Source organism: Rhinatrema bivittatum, chromosome 11, assembly GCF_901001135.1.
Source record: "Rhinatrema bivittatum chromosome 11, aRhiBiv1.1, whole genome shotgun sequence".
NCBI lineage: Eukaryota > Metazoa > Chordata > Amphibia > Gymnophiona > Rhinatrematidae > Rhinatrema > Rhinatrema bivittatum.
In genome coordinates this window covers 7024903-7043687 of record NC_042625.1, presented here as the reverse complement: position 1 = coordinate 7043687, position 18785 = coordinate 7024903, and the positions used below count along the sequence as shown (strand labels likewise).

The window sequence follows — 18785 nt, the reverse complement described above, 5'->3', positions numbered from 1 at the left end:
GCCTTCTCAGGGTGACCCCAATTCCCAGGTATGAAGATTGTTTCGACTGGACGTTAAGCATGGCGGTGTCAGTCGTAGGAGCTCCAGTCCCCTCCAGAGTTTCACGTTTTACAGCTCAGCAGTCTGAGCGAAGTTGCATTGCAGCAGCGTTTCGGCAGTGTAGGTGCCTGGGAACCGGGCGTATGTGATCATGTTCATCTGGTTACTTCTGGGGTAATTCTGAGGTCCAGTTTCAGCCCCTGTGCAGGCCGGCCAGTTAAGTGGGATAAACATATCTGGCTAACTAGCAGGGTATATTCAGCAGCACAACCAGCTATCCTCAAGTTAGCTGGTGATGTCTAACAGCTTAGGACTGCCCTTCCAGCCAAGCAGTGATTAAGCAGCTAACTCCGAAGATCTTATGCGCTGCCCCGAAACGCCTCCCACCTGTAACCAGAACACCCTCTTCTTATCTGGCTAAAGCTGGGTAAACCATTAAGATGGATAACTTATTATGTTATTTGCCTAAATGGCTTTTGAATATCAACCTCTGTGCATAATAAAAAATTCTGCACACTTGTATTTGTCAAAATAGAATACAAATTCTGTCTTTAAAATAGTTATTTAAAATGTAGTTCAGAAAACATTTATTAGTCAAAGATGCAGACTTCCTATTTTCTGTGAGGCCTGACCCTCTCTCTCTCTCTCTCTCTCTCTCTCTCTCTCTCTCTCTCTCTCTCTCTCTCTCTCTCTCTCTCTCTCTCTCTCTCTCGCTCCAGCTTGAGCCTGCAGCCTCCCAGCTCACTGTCTCTCTCCCCCTTTCTGCCAGGCCTGATTGGCACTGCTGCTGCCTGTTTGCAGCCCCATTGCCACCTCCTTCCAGTGGGCACTCGCCCACACAGACACTGCTGCCGCCTTCTGCTCTCTGCATCAAATTCTGTGGGAACTCTGTGCGACGTTCCCCCAGAAGTACAAAGAGAGAGTTTATGTGAAGCATTTTGGATTAATAAAGCGTGTAATTTTTAATAAAAATTTCACAAACTCTATCTTTGAATTTACACTTATTGTCAACTAGTAAATATTTTTGGAACGTTTGGAAACTAGTTGGTCCTCGATTTTTTTGACTGTTACATTCCCCCAGAAGTATCCAGTTTGTGTACCAAGGAGCAAGGGTTTAATGATGAGTACACCAGGGAGCAAGGGGTTAATCATGTTATCAGTCTGCTATTTCTATTCCTGGAATGAACATGTGCCTGATAAAGCAGCAATGTTAGCAATCCTTTTCTATGTAAATGATTCAGTTTGCTATAAGTTCTGCTTTCTGCTTTGTTTTTTGTCTTTCCTTGATTTCTCCCTGGGTGCTCTCTGTATTCTCTTGTTGTCGGAGAAATCTTCACCGGCCCAGATGCAGGAGGGGCATCTCCTTGGAGAAATGCTCTCCATGCTGCTAGTTTGCCCGAGGGGAACCCCCAGGGTAGTGAAGCTTTCTCTCCTCCTCTCCCAGGCCCCAGTACATCCATTTCTGTTTTTTGTTCATTTCGGAGGTGATGTTGGCGTGTGGAAGTGTGTTTGAGCACTCTTCCTATTCAGCCGCTGCTCCACTGTGCTCACTGACACTGAGCTGGGAGGACAGTGTGAACCCGGCGCAAAAAGTCATGGCCAGGATAAAAATGCAACCTTTTCTCACAATATATGAAAAACAAAAAAATAGATATGGAATAAGATCAAAACTGGGCTCTCTCTTACCTCATGTCTCTGTTTTTCTTCATCTCTATCTCTGTTCCTGAGGCTTAGTGGGTTGGTTGCTTTTTGGATCTTTTTTGGGTGCATTAAGTGGGATGTATGTTGGGCAGTTAGTTGCTTGTGATCTATGCCCTGTAAGTCATCTGCAGTCAAGAGGTGGGTAAAGGCAAGTGCTTTGCCGCCTGTGCATGAATTCTGTCCTTCCTCAACCTTTTCTCCTCATTTCTGTTCTTAAGTCTGTGATCTCAATCAGTCTGTACCTGTTCAGCTGTCTTTCTCCTTCTCTGACTCTATCCATGCCTCTCAGATTCAGGAAATGATGAGACAGACGATGAAATGCTGAGAGAAATTAGGGAAGCTAACCAAATTGGTAGTGCAGTAATAATGGAGACTTCAATTACCCCAATATTGACTGGGTAAACGTATCATCGGGACATGCTAGAGAGATAACGTTCCTGGATGGAATAATTGACAGTTTATGAAGCAATTGGTTCAGGAACCAACAAGAGGGAGCAATTTTAGATCTAATTCTTTGTGGAGTGTAGGATGTGAAGAGAGGAAACTGTGGTGAGGGGGACAGTAAGTAAATCCATGACTCTAGCACTAAATTTTCAAAAGGGAAATTGAAAAAATAAGAAAAATATTTAGAAAAAAACTGAAAGCTGCAGCTACAAAGGCTAAGGGGCGGATTTTCAGAGCCCTGCTCGCGTAAATCCGCCCAAAACCGGGCGGATTTACGCGAGCAGGGCCCTGCGCGCCGGGAAGCCTATTTTACATAGGCCTCCCGGCGCGCGCAGAGCCCCGGGACTCGCGTACGTCCCGGGGTTCTCGGAGGGGGGCGTGTCGGGGGGCGGGGCCGGAGCGCGCGGCGTTGCGGGGGCGTGTCGGCAGCGTTTTGGGGGCGGGTACGGGGCGTGGCCGCGCCCTCCGTACCCGCCCCCAGGTCGCGGCCCGGCGCGCAGCAGGCCCGCTGGCGCGCGGGGATTTACGTCTCCCTCCGGGAGGCGTAAATCCCCCGACAAAGGTAAGGGGGGGGTGTAGACAGGGCCGGGTGGGTGGGTTAGGTAGGGGAAGGGAGGGTAAGGTGAGGGGAGGGCAAAGGAAAGTTCCCTCCGAGGCCGCTCTGATTTCGGAGCGGCCTTGGAGGGAACGGGGGGAGGCAGCGCGGCTCGGCGCGCGCAGGCTATACATAATCGATAGCCTTGCGCGCGCCGATCCAGGATTTTAGTGGATACGCGCGGCTCCGCGCGTATCTACTAAAATCCAGCGTACTTTTGCTTGAGTCTGATGCGCAAGCAAAAGTAGGCTGATCGCGCTTCTTTTAAAATCTACCCCTAAGAGTATAGAACAGGTGTGGACTTTGTTTAAAAAAAAAAATCTTAGAAGTGCAGTTCAGATGTATTCCACGCATTAAGGAAGGTGGAAGGAAGGTCAAGCGATTGCCAGCATGGTTAAGAAGTGAGGTGAAAGAGGCTATTTTAGCCAAAAGATCTTCCTTCAAAAATTGGAAGAAGGATCCATCAGAAGAAAAGAGGATTAAACATAAGCATCGGCAAGTTAAATGTGAGACATTGATAACATAAGAACTTAAGAAATTGCCATGCTGGGTCAGACCAAGGGTCCATCCAGCCCAGCATCCTGTATCCAACAGAGGTCAAACCAGGCCACAAGAACCTGGCAATTACCCAAACACTAAGAAGATCCCATCCTACTGATACAATTAATAGCAGTGGCTATTCCCTAAGTAAACTTGATTAATAGCCATTTTTTGGTTTTCTCCCTTTTCCCCCCTATCGGCTCGTTTCCCCGAGGCTTAGGCCTCGTTCCCATTCTTATTATTATTAAAGTTACTCATTTTAATATTATGTTATATCTACCACATTATATGATAGTGTATTCTCTTATGTTGCTAAAGTTTTGCACATATCTGTTTTATTTTCCCCTCACGTTCTTGGTTCCTATGTTTCATTGTATACGCCTTCCGGCGACAGTTTTCAGTTCCATGTAAACCGGTGCGATATGTATCCTGTACAGGAGCATCGGTATAGAAATGTTAAAAATAAATAAATAAAATAAATAATGGACTTCTCCTCCAAGAACTTATCCAAACCTTTTTTGAACCCAGCTACACTAACTGCACTAACCACCTCCTCTGGCAACAAATTCCAGAGCTTTATTGTGCGTTGAGTGAAAAAGAATTTTCTCCAATTAGTCTTAAATGTGCTACTTGCTAACTTCATGGAATGCTCCTAGTCCTTCTATTATTTGAAAGTGTAAATAACCGAGTCACATCTACTCATTCAAGACCTCTCATGATCTTAAAGACCTCTATCATATCCCCCCTCAGCCGTCTCTTATCCAAGCTGAACAGCCCTAAACTCTTCAGCCTTTCCTCATAGGGGAGCTGTTCCATCCCCTTTATCATTTTGGTTGCCCTTCTCTGTACCTTCTCCATCGCAACTATATCTTTTTTGAGATGTGGCAATCAGAATTGTACACAGTATTCAAGGTGCCGTCTCACCATGGAACGATATAGAGGCATTATGACATTTTCTGTTTTATTAACTATTCCCTTCCTAATAATTCCTAACATTCTGTTTGCTTTTTTGACTGCTGCAGCACACTGAGCCGACGATTTTAAAGTATTATCCACTATGATACCTAGATCTTTTTCCTGGGTGGTAGCTCCTAACATTGTGTAACTACAGCAAGGGTTATTTTTCCCTATATGCAACACCTTGCATTTGTCCACATTAAATTTCATCTGCCATTTGGATGCCCAATCTTCCAGTCTTGCAAGGTCTTCCTGTAATGTCTCACAATCCGCTTGTGATTTAACTACTCTGAATAATTTTGTATCATCCGCAAATTTAATAACCTCACTCATCGTATTACTTTCCAAATCATTTATATATATATTGAAAAGCACCGGTCCAAGAACAGATCCCTGAGGCACTCCACTGCTTACTGTTTTCCACTGAGAAAATTGACCATTTAATCCTACTCTGTTTCCTGTCTCTTAACCAGTTTGTAATCCACAAAAGGACATCGCCTCCTATCCCATGACTTTTTAGTTTTCTTAGAAGCCTCTCATGAGGGAAATTGTCAAATGCCTTCTGAAAATCCAAATACACTACATCTACCGGTTCACTTTTATCCACATGTTTATTAACAAAAAATGAAGCAGATTTGTTAGGCAAGACCTCCCTTGGCTAAATCCATGTTGACTGTTTTCCATTAAATCATGTCTTTCTATATGCTCTATGATTTTGATCTTGAGAATAGTTTCCACTATTTTTCCCGGCACTGAAGTCAGGCTCACTGGTCTGTAGTTACCCGGATCGCCCCTGGAGCCTTTTTTAAATATTGGGGTTACATTGGCCACCCTCCAGTTTTCAGGTACAATGGATGATTTTAATGATAGGTTACAAATTTTAATTAATAGATCAGAAATTTCATTTTTGAGTTCCTTCAGTACCCTAGGATGCATACCCATCCGGTCCAGGTGATTTGCTACTCTTTAATATGTCAATCTGGCCTACTACATCTTCCAGGTTCACAGTGATTTCATTCAGTTCGTCTGACTTATCACACCTGGAAACCATCTCCGGAACTGGTATCTTCCCAACATCCTCATTAGTAAACACGGAAGCAAAGAATTAATTTAGTCTTTCTGCAATGGCCTTATCTTCCCTAAGAGCCCCTTTAACCCCTCGGTCATCTAATGGTCCAACCGACTCCCTCACAGGTTTCTTGCTTCGGATATATTTAAAAAAGTTTTTATTATGAGTTTTTGCCTCTAAGGCCAACTTCATTTCAAATTCTCTCTTCACCTGTCTTATCAATGTTTTATACTTAACTTGACAATGCTTATGTTTTATCCTATTTTCTTCAGATGGATCCTTCTTCCAGTTTTTGAAGGATTTTTTTTGGCTAAAATGGCCTCTTTCACCTCACCTTTTAACCAAGACGGTAATCGTTTTGCCTTCCTTCCACCTTTCTTAATGCGAATACATATGGACTGCGCCTCTAGGATTGTATTTTTAAACAATGTCCAAGCCTGTTGAACACTTTTAACCTTTGCAGCTGCACCTTTCAGTTTTTTTCTAACTATTTTCCTCATTTTATCAAAGTTTCCCTTTTGAAAGTTTAGTGTTAGAGCTGCAGATTTACTTATTGTCCCCCTTCCAGTTATTAGTTTAAATTTGATCATGTTATGATCACTGTTGCCAAGTGGCCCCACCACCGTTATCTCTCTCACCAAATCCTGCATTCCACTAAGAATTAAATCTAAAATAGTTCCCTCTCTTGTTGGTTCCTGAACCAATTGCTCCATGAAGCAGTCATTTATTATATCCAGGAACTTTGTCTCTAGCATAAAGTTTCTGGACTAAGAAAGAATTTGAAAAGAAGTTGGCCATAGAGGCAAAAACTCATAATAAAAACATTTTAACATATATCTGAAGCAGGAAACCTGTGAATGAGTTGGTTGGACCATTAGATGATCAAGGGGTTAAAGGAGCACTTAGGGAAGACTAATGAATTCTTTGCTTCAGTGTTTACTGAAGAGGATGTTGGTGAGATACCTGTTCCAGAGACTGTTTTCTAGGGTGACGATTCAGATGAACTGACCCAAATCATGGTGAACCTGGAAGTTGTAGTAGGCCAGATTGACAAATTGAAGTGGCAAATCACCTGGACCAGATGGTCTACATCCCATTCTGAAAGAATTAAAAAAATGCAATTTCAGCCCTATTACAAGCAATTTATAACCTATTATTAAAATCATTTGTTGTACCTGAAGACTGGAAGGTGGCTAATGAAACCCCGATATATATAAAGGCTTTAGAGGTAATCTGGGAAGCTATAGACCGGTGAGCCTGAATTCAGTGCTGGGAAAAATTGTGGAAACTATTATAAAGAATAAAATCACAGAACATATAGATAAACATGATTTAATGGAATATACAGCCATCATGGATTTACCCAAGGGAAATCTTGCCTCACAAATCTGCTACAATTTTTTTGAAGGGGTGAATAAGCATGTGGATAAAGGTGAACCGGTAGATGTGGTATATTTGATTTTCAAAAGGCATTTGACAAAGTCCCTCATGAGAGGCTTCTACGAAAACTAAAAAGTCATGGGATAGGAGGTGATGTCCTTTTGTGGATTGCAAACTGGCTAAAAGACAGGAAACAGGGTAGGACTAAATGGTCAGTTTGCACAGTGGTAAAAGATAAACAGTGGAGTGCCTCAGGGATCTGTACTTGGACCGGTGCTTTTCAATATATTTATAAACAATCTGGAAAGAGGTACTATGAGTGATGTGATCAAATTTGCAGATGACACAAAATTGTTCAGAGTAGTTAAATCTCAAGCGGATTGTGATGAATTGCAGGAGGATCTTGCGAGGCTGGAAGATTGGGCATCCAAATGGCAGATGAAATTTAATGTGGATAAGTGCAAGGTATTGCATATAGAGAAAAATAACCTATGCTGTAGTTACACAATGTTAGGTTCCATATTAGGAGCTACCATCCAGGAAAGTGACCTAGGCGTCATTATGGATAACACATTGAAAGCATCGGCTCAGTGTGCTGTGCCAGTTAACAAAGCAAACAGAATGTTAGGAATTATTAGGAAGGGAAGGGAAATAAAGCAGAGGATGTCATTAGGCCTCTGTATCGCTCCATGGTGAGACTGTACCCGAATTCACTGTGCAATTCTGGTAGCCATATCTTAAAAAAGATATACTTGTACTGGAGAACGTGCAGAGAAGAGACAGCTGAGGGGGGGATATGATAGAGGTCTATAAAATCATGAAAGGACTTGATCAGGTTAACGTAAATCGGTTATTTACTCTCTCGGATAATAGAAGGACCAGGGGGCACTCCTTGAATTTAGCAGGTAGTTCATTTAAAAGAAATCAGAGCAAATTCTTTTTCACTCAATGCATAATTAAGCTCTGGAATTCATTGCCAGAGGATGTGATTATGGCAGTTAGTGTATCTGAGTTTAAAAAAGATTTAGATAAGTTTCTAGAGGGGAAGTCCAAAAACTGCTATTAATCAATAAGGAATAGTAGCTTAGGATCTGTTTAATGTTGGTCTGATCCAGTATGCACATCATATGTTCTTATGAAACTTGTTTGGCATGACAATTTGTATATGTGTCGCTAAAATGATTCATTAGAAGGCCAATTTTCAGCCTCCCGCAATGCTTAGAGGCCTGTAGGTATATCATGCCAGCAGTCATGCAAATCAAAGGGAAACTCCTTGTGGCATATCCTTTTGAAAATCCCACTGGTCCAGGACCCCCCTCTTTCACCACCTCCTCTCTCTCTCTAACAGTCTGTGTCTTTCTCCCTCATTGGAAACAAAATTACATTCAGCTAATGGAATTTGAGCAATTTCAGGTGACAAACCAAACCCTAGTTATGCAATGGCAGAAGTCAGAAATCAAGAATGTATGAATGGGAGCTGAATCTTATTCTACTCCTCGCTGTGTGTATCAGCAGCTCCTCAGGTCTGCAGCATAGATTGGGGGGGGGGGGGAGGGGGGCCGGCCCTGGGCCTGCACACACGTGTGCCTCTTTCTGGGACTTGCTTGTGTGTTCAGACTCTTCATGTAATGGGTGGGAGGCTCAGGGTCTCTCATTTCCAGGTGCTGAAGTTTTCTTCCTGCTCTGCCTTCTTCTCCCTGTTCTAGGTAACCACTGTCCGCATGCAGGGGGTACTGCTTTTAGTGTTTGCCAAATATTATCACCTTCCATTCCTACGACATGTCCAAACAGATTGTACCAGGACTGGGCTGGGTGGGTACTGGGTGAGTATCACCTGTAAGTACTGGGGAGAGCTGGGAGTGGGCTGGCTGGGCATATGCATTTGGTATGTGGTGTATGCATGTCTGTATGTTGAACGTAGGAGTACATAGTATGTGTGCACTGTATGCTGTGTGTGTGGTGTTCTGTGTGTGGGTATGGATTTCTTGCATGTCCGATGTATTTTAGAGGTATGTTTTATTTACTGTATGTTGGATGTGCTGGGTTAGTTTGCATATTCAGTAATGTTGAGTGTGTTATAATAGATGAATGGGGGTTGGCATGTTGGGTTAGTTGTATTCATAGTATATTGGGTGTGTTGGATGGATGAATAGAGAGTATGCGTCGGGTTACTTGGGTGTGCATTTGCTGTAAGTTTGAGGGGGTTTGGGGTGATATTAGATGGCTAGGAGTATTGGGTGTGTTGTGTGGGATGGATGAATGAGAATATGGTGTTGCTTGCTGTATTCAGGGGGTGGGGGCCTAGAAAGGGGCGCTGCCTCCTTGTGCATGAATTTTTGAAAACAAGCAGACATATCCTGTCTTTATATTGCTGCAGGGAAATAAGGGTGGTGTCAGCGTCCGGCTGGCTCTCTTTGGCCATATGGTATGCTTCCTGAACTGCCATTTACCAGCTCACATGGAGAACTCGGATCAGCGAATGGATAATTTTGAGAGCATTCTGCAGCTGCAGCAGTTTGAAGGGCCACTTGCAAATGGCGTCTTGGATCATGAGTACGTAGCCGCCAGCCTCTCTCCAGCACCTCTTCCCACACTGCTCTATAGTCTTTACATTTCACATCCTATAAGTTATTCACTGTTACTGCTTTAGCTGTTTTATGTATTGATTTTCAATTGTTACCATACTGTTTTATGTTTATCGCTATTGCGTATGTTTCGTTCTCTGTGCACCGACGTGATATCTCTGATGATCGGCGGTATATAAAAACTAACAAATAAATAAAAAGGAAAGAAGCCCGGATTCCTTTGAACACTATAACTAGCTATCCCTGCCATTCTGACACTTTGATTTCTTGACCTGCCGTGCAGTCATGTGCCCAGGTACCAAGGCAGCCCACTGTTGCCACAGCCCCTCAGGACGCAGTAATATACTCAGCTTGGGCTCATGATGCTGTACCGGAGCAAGCTGCTTCACTTTTGGGACTTCCTATATTAGGATCTTAGGAAGCTCCAGGCAGTGTCCTGAGGAGCCCTAATAAAACGTTCAGTAACTTTGACTCCTAGCTATGCATAACGTGAAAGGTCAAAAATCTGCACTGTCCAGTCCTGGCTACCCAATAGATGTCACTTCTGTCATTGGTGTGCATTAAAAACGTACAGCTGGCATGTTTGTTTTATTATTTTCCATTAACTTTTTTTTTCCCCCCAATCTGGAGCTCATAGATAAGCAGGTATGCATTGTGGGACTTGATTTAAAATCTGTCCTGCTACCTCTATATATAATTTTATTGAGCACCTAGATGGGCGTGCCTCTTTGGAGGTTTAATAACATATGGCAGACGTAGGCACCATAACATTTGTGTAACTCAGCCTAGCTCTGAGGGGATGTGTGTGTGGTAGGGGAGGCAGCAAGAGGAAATAGTTCTAGGCCTTACTGGGAGGAGTTGTTGCTCTCAAAGAGCAGGGGACGGTACATAAAAAGTCTTCTCCAGATAGGTACTGATGAAAGAGCAGATCCAGAAAATACAATCTGTACAGCCCATGCCTCTCACTGCAGAGCTGGAAATAGCACAGAAAGTTTACTGTAGCTCAAAGGAATGTCCCTTCTTCCATTTGTTTCCCCACCAAGAGGCAATCTCATCTAGGAGGATGTTTGCCTCCCTTGTCTTTAGGGAAGCTTCCCAGGCCAGGAGGATGTGGGGTGGGATAGGAATCCCACAGTTCATTTGAAGACTGCTTGCTTCTCCAGATTGGTGCTAGATGAAGGAGCTGCTGCAGCAGGATCCATGTACCATTCCTTACAGGGCCCTCCCTGTGTCTCCACTGCCAGAAAGGGGCCCCTGGCTTTGTCTGGAGAGAGCGTCCCTTTACACACCTGCAACCAGACTCCTTTTCTCTTTCCCCTAAGAGCTCTTCAGCCAGATTCTCTCTCTCCTGCTCTCCGCCCAGATTCAGAGAACCTCTCATGGCTTTCCCCTCCTCCCTCCTAAGATTTACACCCCCTCCAGTGCCTTTCCATCCTCGGCCTCCTCTCCTGCTCCGAGCTCTCCAGTAATCCCTCCTCCACCAGGGGAGTTTTAAAAAAATGCAAACTCCGTCTGTCTGAAAAGAGGATGTGAGGCTAGAGGCCTTGCATTTGAAAATGAAGTTATTTATTCATTACTGTTATAAACTGCATGCCTCTAGAGACCCAAAGCAATGACAATAAAATTAAACAATTTAAAATTAAACAAATCACATATGATAACATTATAAAGCACACCAGATCTCAGCCTACACTTACCATTGAAAGCATTCAGAAATACATTCATGCCCATCCATCAGTAACACAAAACTCATTAATGATTGGCCCCCTAAAGCTGTGAATAGCCATCCTTAACTGTCTTTGAAAAAAGCAAGTATTCAGTGTAACCTTTTAAGGCCAGATCTCTAAACCTCTCACTTTTATTAATGTCTCTCAGAATTAATTATGTGTCTAACTGGGCCAATGTCAGACCCTCAACTGCCATACTTGTAAAACTTTGGACTGCAGGCTCTCCTGGAAGAAACCCAGCATTCTGTAATAAATGCAATTGAGCTTCCTTGTCCTTCTCATTCTGCCTTCCTGCCCCCCCCCAGCAGTCTCCTAACCTCCATTACTGCCAGCGGGCAGGGCAGTAGTGCTGTGTGTCGGGCAGCTGCAGATTGTCCTGTCCCTTTCCAAACCTCGCCTTGCTGGGCTGCAGGCATGCATTCTCCATGCATGCCCCATAAAGTGGGTCCTGCCCTTGTGCTGGCGGGTTATGTGAGAGCGGCCTCTTTCTGTAATCCTGCCCTTACCTGAGCAGGCCTCTGGAAGGATAGAACTGGGCCTTCTTTCACAGCAGAATGTGAATCTCACTTTCATTTCCTCCTTCTGCTTGGTAGAGAGCGCAGATCTTTTTGTACAAAAAGTGTGTGTGGTGGGGGAGCTGTCATTGACAGTCACTCATAATTGACTCCCGGTGTTGCAGAGAGAATAAAGCTCAGGGTTCAGGAGATGTGGCAGATATGGACAGAGCTGATAGCTGAATGCTGAGCAGCAGATTTAAGGTTTCCTTGATAAAGCCTCATGTGGTGGTGCTGTACATACAAACCCCAGTGTGCCTGAGACTGAAGTTTTAGGTTACCTGCTCACGATCGTAGAGAAGGGGAATCGGTGATCTGCTATAACTCCTGGATTAGTCTAGTGGCTTAGGTTCAAATATTTCTGCCCCCCCCCCCCCCCCCCATACCTCCTGTTTGTCTCCACTTCACCACGTGGAATAAAGGCTGTAATGCTGACAGGAGCTGCTGTGGGAGTTTGATTTTATTTCAGAAGGAAGAACAAGGTCCACATACTCCTACGTACCAAGGGAGTTTTTGGGGGGTGGGGAGAGGGGGTTAATGGGGAGGTCTGATTCTCCAGATGTGGCTTGGCTCCAAACAAGTTTGGAGTGGGGGCAGTTTTCAAAGGGTAAATGGCTATATCCCTTTAAAATTGCCTTGCCTCCTCCCCAGCAGGAAAAAAATGTGCACACTGTGTGCAGCAGGAAAAAAATGTGCACACTGTGTGCAGCAGGAAAAAAATGTGCACACTGTGTGCAGCAGGAAAAAAATGTGCACACTGTCTGCCGCAGGAAAATAATGTGCACACTGTCTGCCGCAGGAAACAAATGTGCACACTGTCTGCCGCAGGAAACAAATGTGCACACTGTCTGCAGCAGGAAAATATGTGCACACTGTGTGCAGCAGGAAAATATGTGCACACTGTCTGCCGCAGGAAAATATGTGCACACTGTCTGCCGCAGGAAAATATGTGCACACTGTCTGCCGCAGGAAAAAAATGTGCACACTGTCTGCCGCAGGAAAAAAATGTGCACACTGTCTGCAGTGTTGCATACTCTTTTCCTTGGGGAGGGGGGAAGAGGTGGGGTTAAGATGGGTCATAAAAGTGAGCATGGGGAGTTAATTTTGAAATTCTTTACAGCTCTTTACCCTGTGTAATTTACACCTGCAGAGTATGTGGGGTAAAGGCTGTGCGGCAGCGGCCGCCGCTACATCTTCATAAGGAAATGCCCTGAGGACAAAGCACCATGGGGAGGCTGAAAATTGCCCTCCAGGTCTCCAGTTGGGTTGGATAGCAGGACTTGAGCTCCTTATACTGTACAGATCTCTCAGTCTCAGCCAAAAGGCCAAGAAGGGACCATCCTTAACTTTGATTAGAGTCAGAAAACGGCAAAGAAATGGTTATATATCCCTCAAGCTGTAATCTCTCCAATGAGGGAGGGGCCCCCAAATTGTGCACCTGACTTGCTGAGGTCCTAGTTATTAAGGGTGTCCCATCCGTTTCGAGCACCTTCTCAATCCGAGCAGAATACCCTGGCTGCGCCGATGGCCCCTTTCCTGACTCTGCCTGGCAGTCAGCAAGAAGACCCTAGGTTTGGCCATCTCATTAATCTCTTCCTTTGTGCCCACTTACTCCCATGCACTCAGAACATACACTGTAAGCCCTTTAGTGAAGGATGCCTGGAATTATGTGATTTATGCATAAGCCAATATCTGAAAACTCTTAAAATGATATTTAGTGAGAGATGGGGATATGTTTCCTTGGGAAATGAAGAATCGTTCATATAAGAACACTTGGGAGGAGGTAATAAAATAATGCTGACATTTTAGGTCAAATAAAAGAGTGAATTGGTAACTACTACTATATAGCATGGCAGGATCCTATATCATACTTACCAGGCCGATTGCAGGTTTTTCTCCTTTTCTTGTAACTTTTCCTTTTCCTCCTCTTCACCAGTGTCGTCTTCTGGTTTGGTGACCTGAATTTTCGCATTGAGGATTTTGACATGCACTTTGTGAAGTACGCAATTGACAACAACAAGCTGTCCCTGCTCTGGGAAAAAGATCAGGTAAGGGAGGGTCATCCCCAAGATCCACCCAATAAGAGAATGCTGTAAATCCTTCAGCATGAAGCACCCAGTAAGGGAGCGTCTCCCCCGAGCACATCAGTATCAAGCTGCACCCTAGAATGAAGATGCAGCATCAAACACCTGATCAGGGAACTTTGGTATCAAAAAAAAGACACCTGTAAGGGAGCATCGCTCGCCAAACACCATGTAGAGGAGAGCTGGTAAAAGTGCCAGGTGAGGAGAGCTGCTCAAATAGCACACACACACGCGTGTTGAACAGGACAGCGTGAGCTTTATTGGATAAATGGGCAAATTCTAGGATATGCTTAGGTACCTTTGTTTTCAGTTTTATTGTATTTTGCCTGACAATTGATCAGTGTTTGTTACAGCAAAGACAAAAAACAGGAGACATCAGTGGAAAAATGACTCCGTTTTCAGGGTAAATATGTTTGTTCTTCCTGTAACGAAATTCCAAGGGGAAAAAAAATAAAAATTGAAAATGAGGATCCCTAGACCTTTATTCTTTCTTCCGTGACCACAGCAGAAAATTTGGAGCAAAGGAAGGTAATAAAAAAAAAATAAATCATATAACTAATTACAAAAATAATAAGCCCTTAAAATCCAGCGGAGGAGGGGTGAATGGCCCCTGCTCCCAGGGACACCTGTGCTCCCTTCTACTCATTTCTGGCTTCTCTTTGAGAATCTCTTCAGATCTCTCTGTCCTGGATGTCCTCATTAAATCTGGAACCTGCTGTTGCCATGGAAGGACTCATTGACTGTAGGCCCAGGGGCATTAGCAGCAGGTTACTCTAGAACTGAGAAGCAGTTGTTAGCTAAGATCTGTTCCTTACTTTTCCCTTTGTGGCTGGGCTCACAGAAAGGTGGTTCAAGCTCACTTTGACTGGCAATGAGTTGGCGCCAGGCCAGTCAGCCAGCATGGACCTCTGCCCCTGACAAAGAAGGAAGAAAATGAGAGGTCTGGGATAGGAAGGGGGGAGGGGGTGGTCACTGGCCAGGAAGGAGGCCAGGAGGTCATTCTGGCTATAGGTGGTGTGGTTGCACTTCTGCCAGCTGAGCTAGCGGGGCACAACACCAGGCTCTCAATGTCAGTCCTTGGGTGCTTGTCCCGTTTCGGGAGGTGTGGCCTGGTGAGTCCAAATCCTGCTTATCCCATTGGCACTTGCTGTCATCTTGGTGAAACCACTACTAAACATTTTTCTAGTGCTACAAGGTGTATGTAATGCATAGGCAGTCCCTGCAATCCACTCAAGACAGATGAGGCAAATAAGTTTTTTTTGTTTTTTTTTTGGGGGGGGGGAACAAAGCTATGAGATTTACGTGACCAAGGTGGGTTAATAAATGGGGTTTCATGGCGCACAGACTTTACTTTATTCTAATGGGAAAAGGTGCAAGAAATCAGACCCTTATGCCACTAAAGATTTATATAAGAGAATCAGGAAATGGAGTGGGTGGGATTCTGTCAGACCCTTAATTTGTTCTCAACAGCTAACGCAGATACCAAACCACAAGTAAGCAGAAATTTGGAACCAACAGTAAAAAAAAAAAAAAAAATAAACAAACAAAGCACCATATAATTCTACCCTAAACCCAGCAGCTTTCTGCTGCAGCCGACCGCGCTGTTAATCAGTTACACATTTACACCCTACTAACTTATCTGCAAGAACTCCCAGCACTTTCTCTCCCTGTGCCTCAGACACACTCTTAAACTGTAAGTGGAAGGACTCATTCCTCCTGTATGCAATCTGATATAAAAGTGACTTGGTTTCAGGTACTAACATTTAGGGAATATGGATGGACATTTAGGAGAAACAAAATTGGAAATTAGATGAAATTTTCTATTTTGTTTCATTTCATTAACAAAATGAATATCTGATGAAATTTTGTTGGTTTTCACGTTTCGTTTTGAAAACAAAATTGATCTGTCAGGCCTAGACCTAGGCCTGAAGCTGAGGCCTCACCTATGGAATAGGCCAGAGCGTGGCATAGGCTGTGGCCTGATGCACGAACTGCACCAGGGTCTCAGCCGAGGCCCGGGCCTAACACTGAAGCCTTGACAGAGACCCCAAAAATGTAAAAAACTTACCTGCTCTGGGGATCCAGCATCAAGGTCCAGGCAGAGGCCTGAAACCTGGGCCTCTACCTAGGCCGGGGCCTGAGCCCGACACCAGGATTCAACCCGGAAGCAGGGTCCCAATACCTGGGCTTTGGCCCAGGCTCAACGCTGCAACTCTGTCCAGAGGTTGGGTCCCAATGTCAAGGCTTCGGCCCGGACCCAGGCCTGATGCCACAACCCAACCCAGTGGCTGTCCGCAGGGGTGAATGTGCTAGAGTGAGTTAATTGATTAACTCCAGTGTGACCCCAGCAGACGATGTCATTTGGCTTTCAAGCGCCAAAAAGGAAGACAAAGAAGAGGAGCTCCCAGGCCTGGGCCTGACCCTGGGCCGAGGCCCTGGCTTCAGGACATGGTGTCTGGCCTGGGTTCAGGTCCCGGCCTAGGTTGAGGCCCAAGTATCAGGTCCTGGCCTTAAAGCCTGGGCCTTGTGTAGAGCATAGGCTGAGGTTTGCGGCGATCGACCGTGTCCTAGGCCTATGGAAAGTCAAGGCTTCAGCCTGGGCCTAGGTGTTGGGATCATCCTGACCCTTAGGCCCAGACCGAAGCCTCGGCCTTGTGTAGGCCTAGGCCGTGGTAAATCTCTGTGATCTTAGCCTATGCATCGGATCCCACCAGACTGGGTAAATGGGGGCTGGGGAGGATTGTGGCCCTGGCATTTTTTCAGGTGGGGGAGCTTGGAAGGCTTTGGGAGGTCCCGTTTCTTTCATTTTTTTTGTTTTGGGGACGTTGTTTAAATGTTTATATCAATTTTTTAACAAAATAAATATTTGACAAATCAAAATTTGTGAAAAATCAAACCCCTGAAAATGACATGAAAAACAAAATGAAAATGTTTCTTCTTCCCAGCCCTATTAAGGGGTAGGATTGGACCTCTTACCAATCCTTGAGAATAGAGGACCCCTTTTGCTGTTACTGCAAACTAATCAACATACCAGGAGCATGCTGGATAGCAGAGAGTTCTGCCTGCTGTTGTACTGCAGATTACATTCCCATGGTAATATCCATCCACTGTGAAGGATCCAACTATTTCTTCTAGTCTTAAAGCATTATAACGAATGTTACACCGTGGGGCCGATATTCAATGCCACTAAGCTGGCTAAGTGGTGCCAACTGAATATTCAGCAGTGTTGAGTGGCCGCAGCTTACCTGGTTATCTGAGTAAACAGCCAGATAAGTGGGACAGGGCATTCTGGGGCAGAGCTATTTACCCGACTAACTTAGCTGGATAATTGACAATTTTTCTGGCTTAGTTGAATAAGCTTAGGACAGCTATTTGGCTGGATAAACCTATCCTGCTGAGTGTATTTAGCAGCACAGTTGCACGGCTGACTATCTTGGCCAAGTTAATCAGATAAGTTTATGCAGTTAACTTGGCCATCTGGGTATCGGGTATAAATTGGCCTTCATGATTCTGTAGTAAGTGGTAATTCCTGATGTGGAGTTCTGTGTTTTTGTTTTGTTTTTTTTACTGTGTAACCGTACCGGTCTCTGTTCCAAGTAACCATTTCACATGATTCTTTGTCATTTGAAAGCGGGAGGAAGAGGTCACATTCTGCAAATCGCTAATTCTACTCCTCTCCCACCTGCAGCTGAATATGGCAAAAAATATCGAACCTGTGCTCAGTGGCTTTCTGGAGGGGGCCTTGAAGTTTCCCCCAACCTATAAGTTTGACGTGGGAACCAACACATATGACACAAGGTAAAGATGGAAAGAGGGGAATGGCATGGGACTGGGCTTTGGAGACAAACGTGTGTCTGAAAGAGTGGAGGTGTCTCTCTGAGGGAGAGTGAACATAGGTCTGTGCAGGTATACGCAGAGCTGTTTCTGGGGGTGGATGCGTGTGCATAGTTTTGTCTGAGGGAGAGTGTACATGGGTCTGTGTGCAGGTATACGCAGAGCTGTTTCTGGGGGTGGATGCGTGTGCATAGTTTTGTCTGAGGGAGAGTGTACATGGGTCTGTGTGCAGGTATACGCAGAGCTGTTTCTGGGGGTGGATGCGTGTGCATAGTTTTGTCTGAGGGAGAGTGTACATGGGTCTGTGTGCAGGTATACGCAGAGCTGTTTCTGGGGGTGGATGCGTGTGCATAGTTTTGTCTGAGGGAGAGTGTACATGGGTCTGTGTGCAGGTATACGCAGAGCTGTTTCTGGGGTGGATGCGTGTGCATAGTTTTGTCTGAGGGAGAGTGTACATGGGTCTGTGTGCAGGTATACGCAGAGCTGTTTCTGGGAGTGGATGCGTGTGCATAGTTTTGTCTGAGGGAGAGTGTACATGGGTCTGTGTGCAGGTATACGCAGAGCTGTTTCTGGGGGTGGATGCGTGTGCATAGTTTTGTCTGAGGGAGAGTGTACATGGGTCTGTGTGCAGGTATACGCAGAGCTGTTTCTGGGGGTGGATGTGTGTGCATAGTTTTGTCTGAGGGAGAGTGTACATGGGTCTGTGTGCAGGTATACGCAGAGCTGTTTCTGGGGGTGGATGCGTGTGCATAGTTTTGTCTGAGGGAGAGTGAACATAGGTCTGTGCAGGTATACGCAGAGGTGTTTCTGGGGGTGGATGCGTGTGCATAGTTTTGTCTGAGGGAGAGTGTACATGGGTCTGTGTGCAGGTATACGCAGAGCTGTTTCTGGGGGTGGATGCGTGTGCATAGTTTTGTCTGAGGGAGAGTGTACATGGGTCTGTGTGCAGGTATACGCAGAGCTGTTTTCTGGGGGTGGATGCGTGTGCATAGTTTTGTCTGAGGGAGAGTGTACATGGGTCTGTGTGCAGGTATACGCAGAGCTGTTTCTGGGGGTGGATGCCTGTGCTTAGTTTTGTCTGAGGGAGAGTGTACATGGGTCTGTGTGCAGGTATACGCAGAGCTGTTTCTGGGGGTGGATGTGTGTGCATAGTTTTGTACATGCCTCTGTCTGTATACTGGAGGATCTCTACAGATGTCTATCTGAATGTATGTGTGTGTATGTATATATGTATCTGTATGGTTAAATGTGTTTTGTAGAAAAGAAACCAAAGTGG

At 45.0% G+C, this 18785-nt stretch overlaps 1 protein-coding gene across 6 annotated transcripts in view; it reads left to right on the top strand.

Moving 5' to 3' along the window:
- Nucleotides 1–18785, top strand: part of INPP5J (inositol polyphosphate-5-phosphatase J) — a 53796-nt gene that overhangs the window by 9667 nt on the left and 25344 nt on the right. For all 6 annotated transcript variants that reach the window (XM_029571234.1, XM_029571238.1, XM_029571233.1 and 3 more), the window contains exons 5-8: nucleotides 8432–8548; nucleotides 9103–9278; nucleotides 13528–13639; nucleotides 17364–17473. In XM_029571234.1, coding sequence (XP_029427094.1) covers nucleotides 8432–8548; nucleotides 9103–9278; nucleotides 13528–13639; nucleotides 17364–17473 — 515 coding nt within the window. The remainder of the gene's footprint in view (nucleotides 1–8431; nucleotides 8549–9102; nucleotides 9279–13527; nucleotides 13640–17363; nucleotides 17474–18785) is intronic.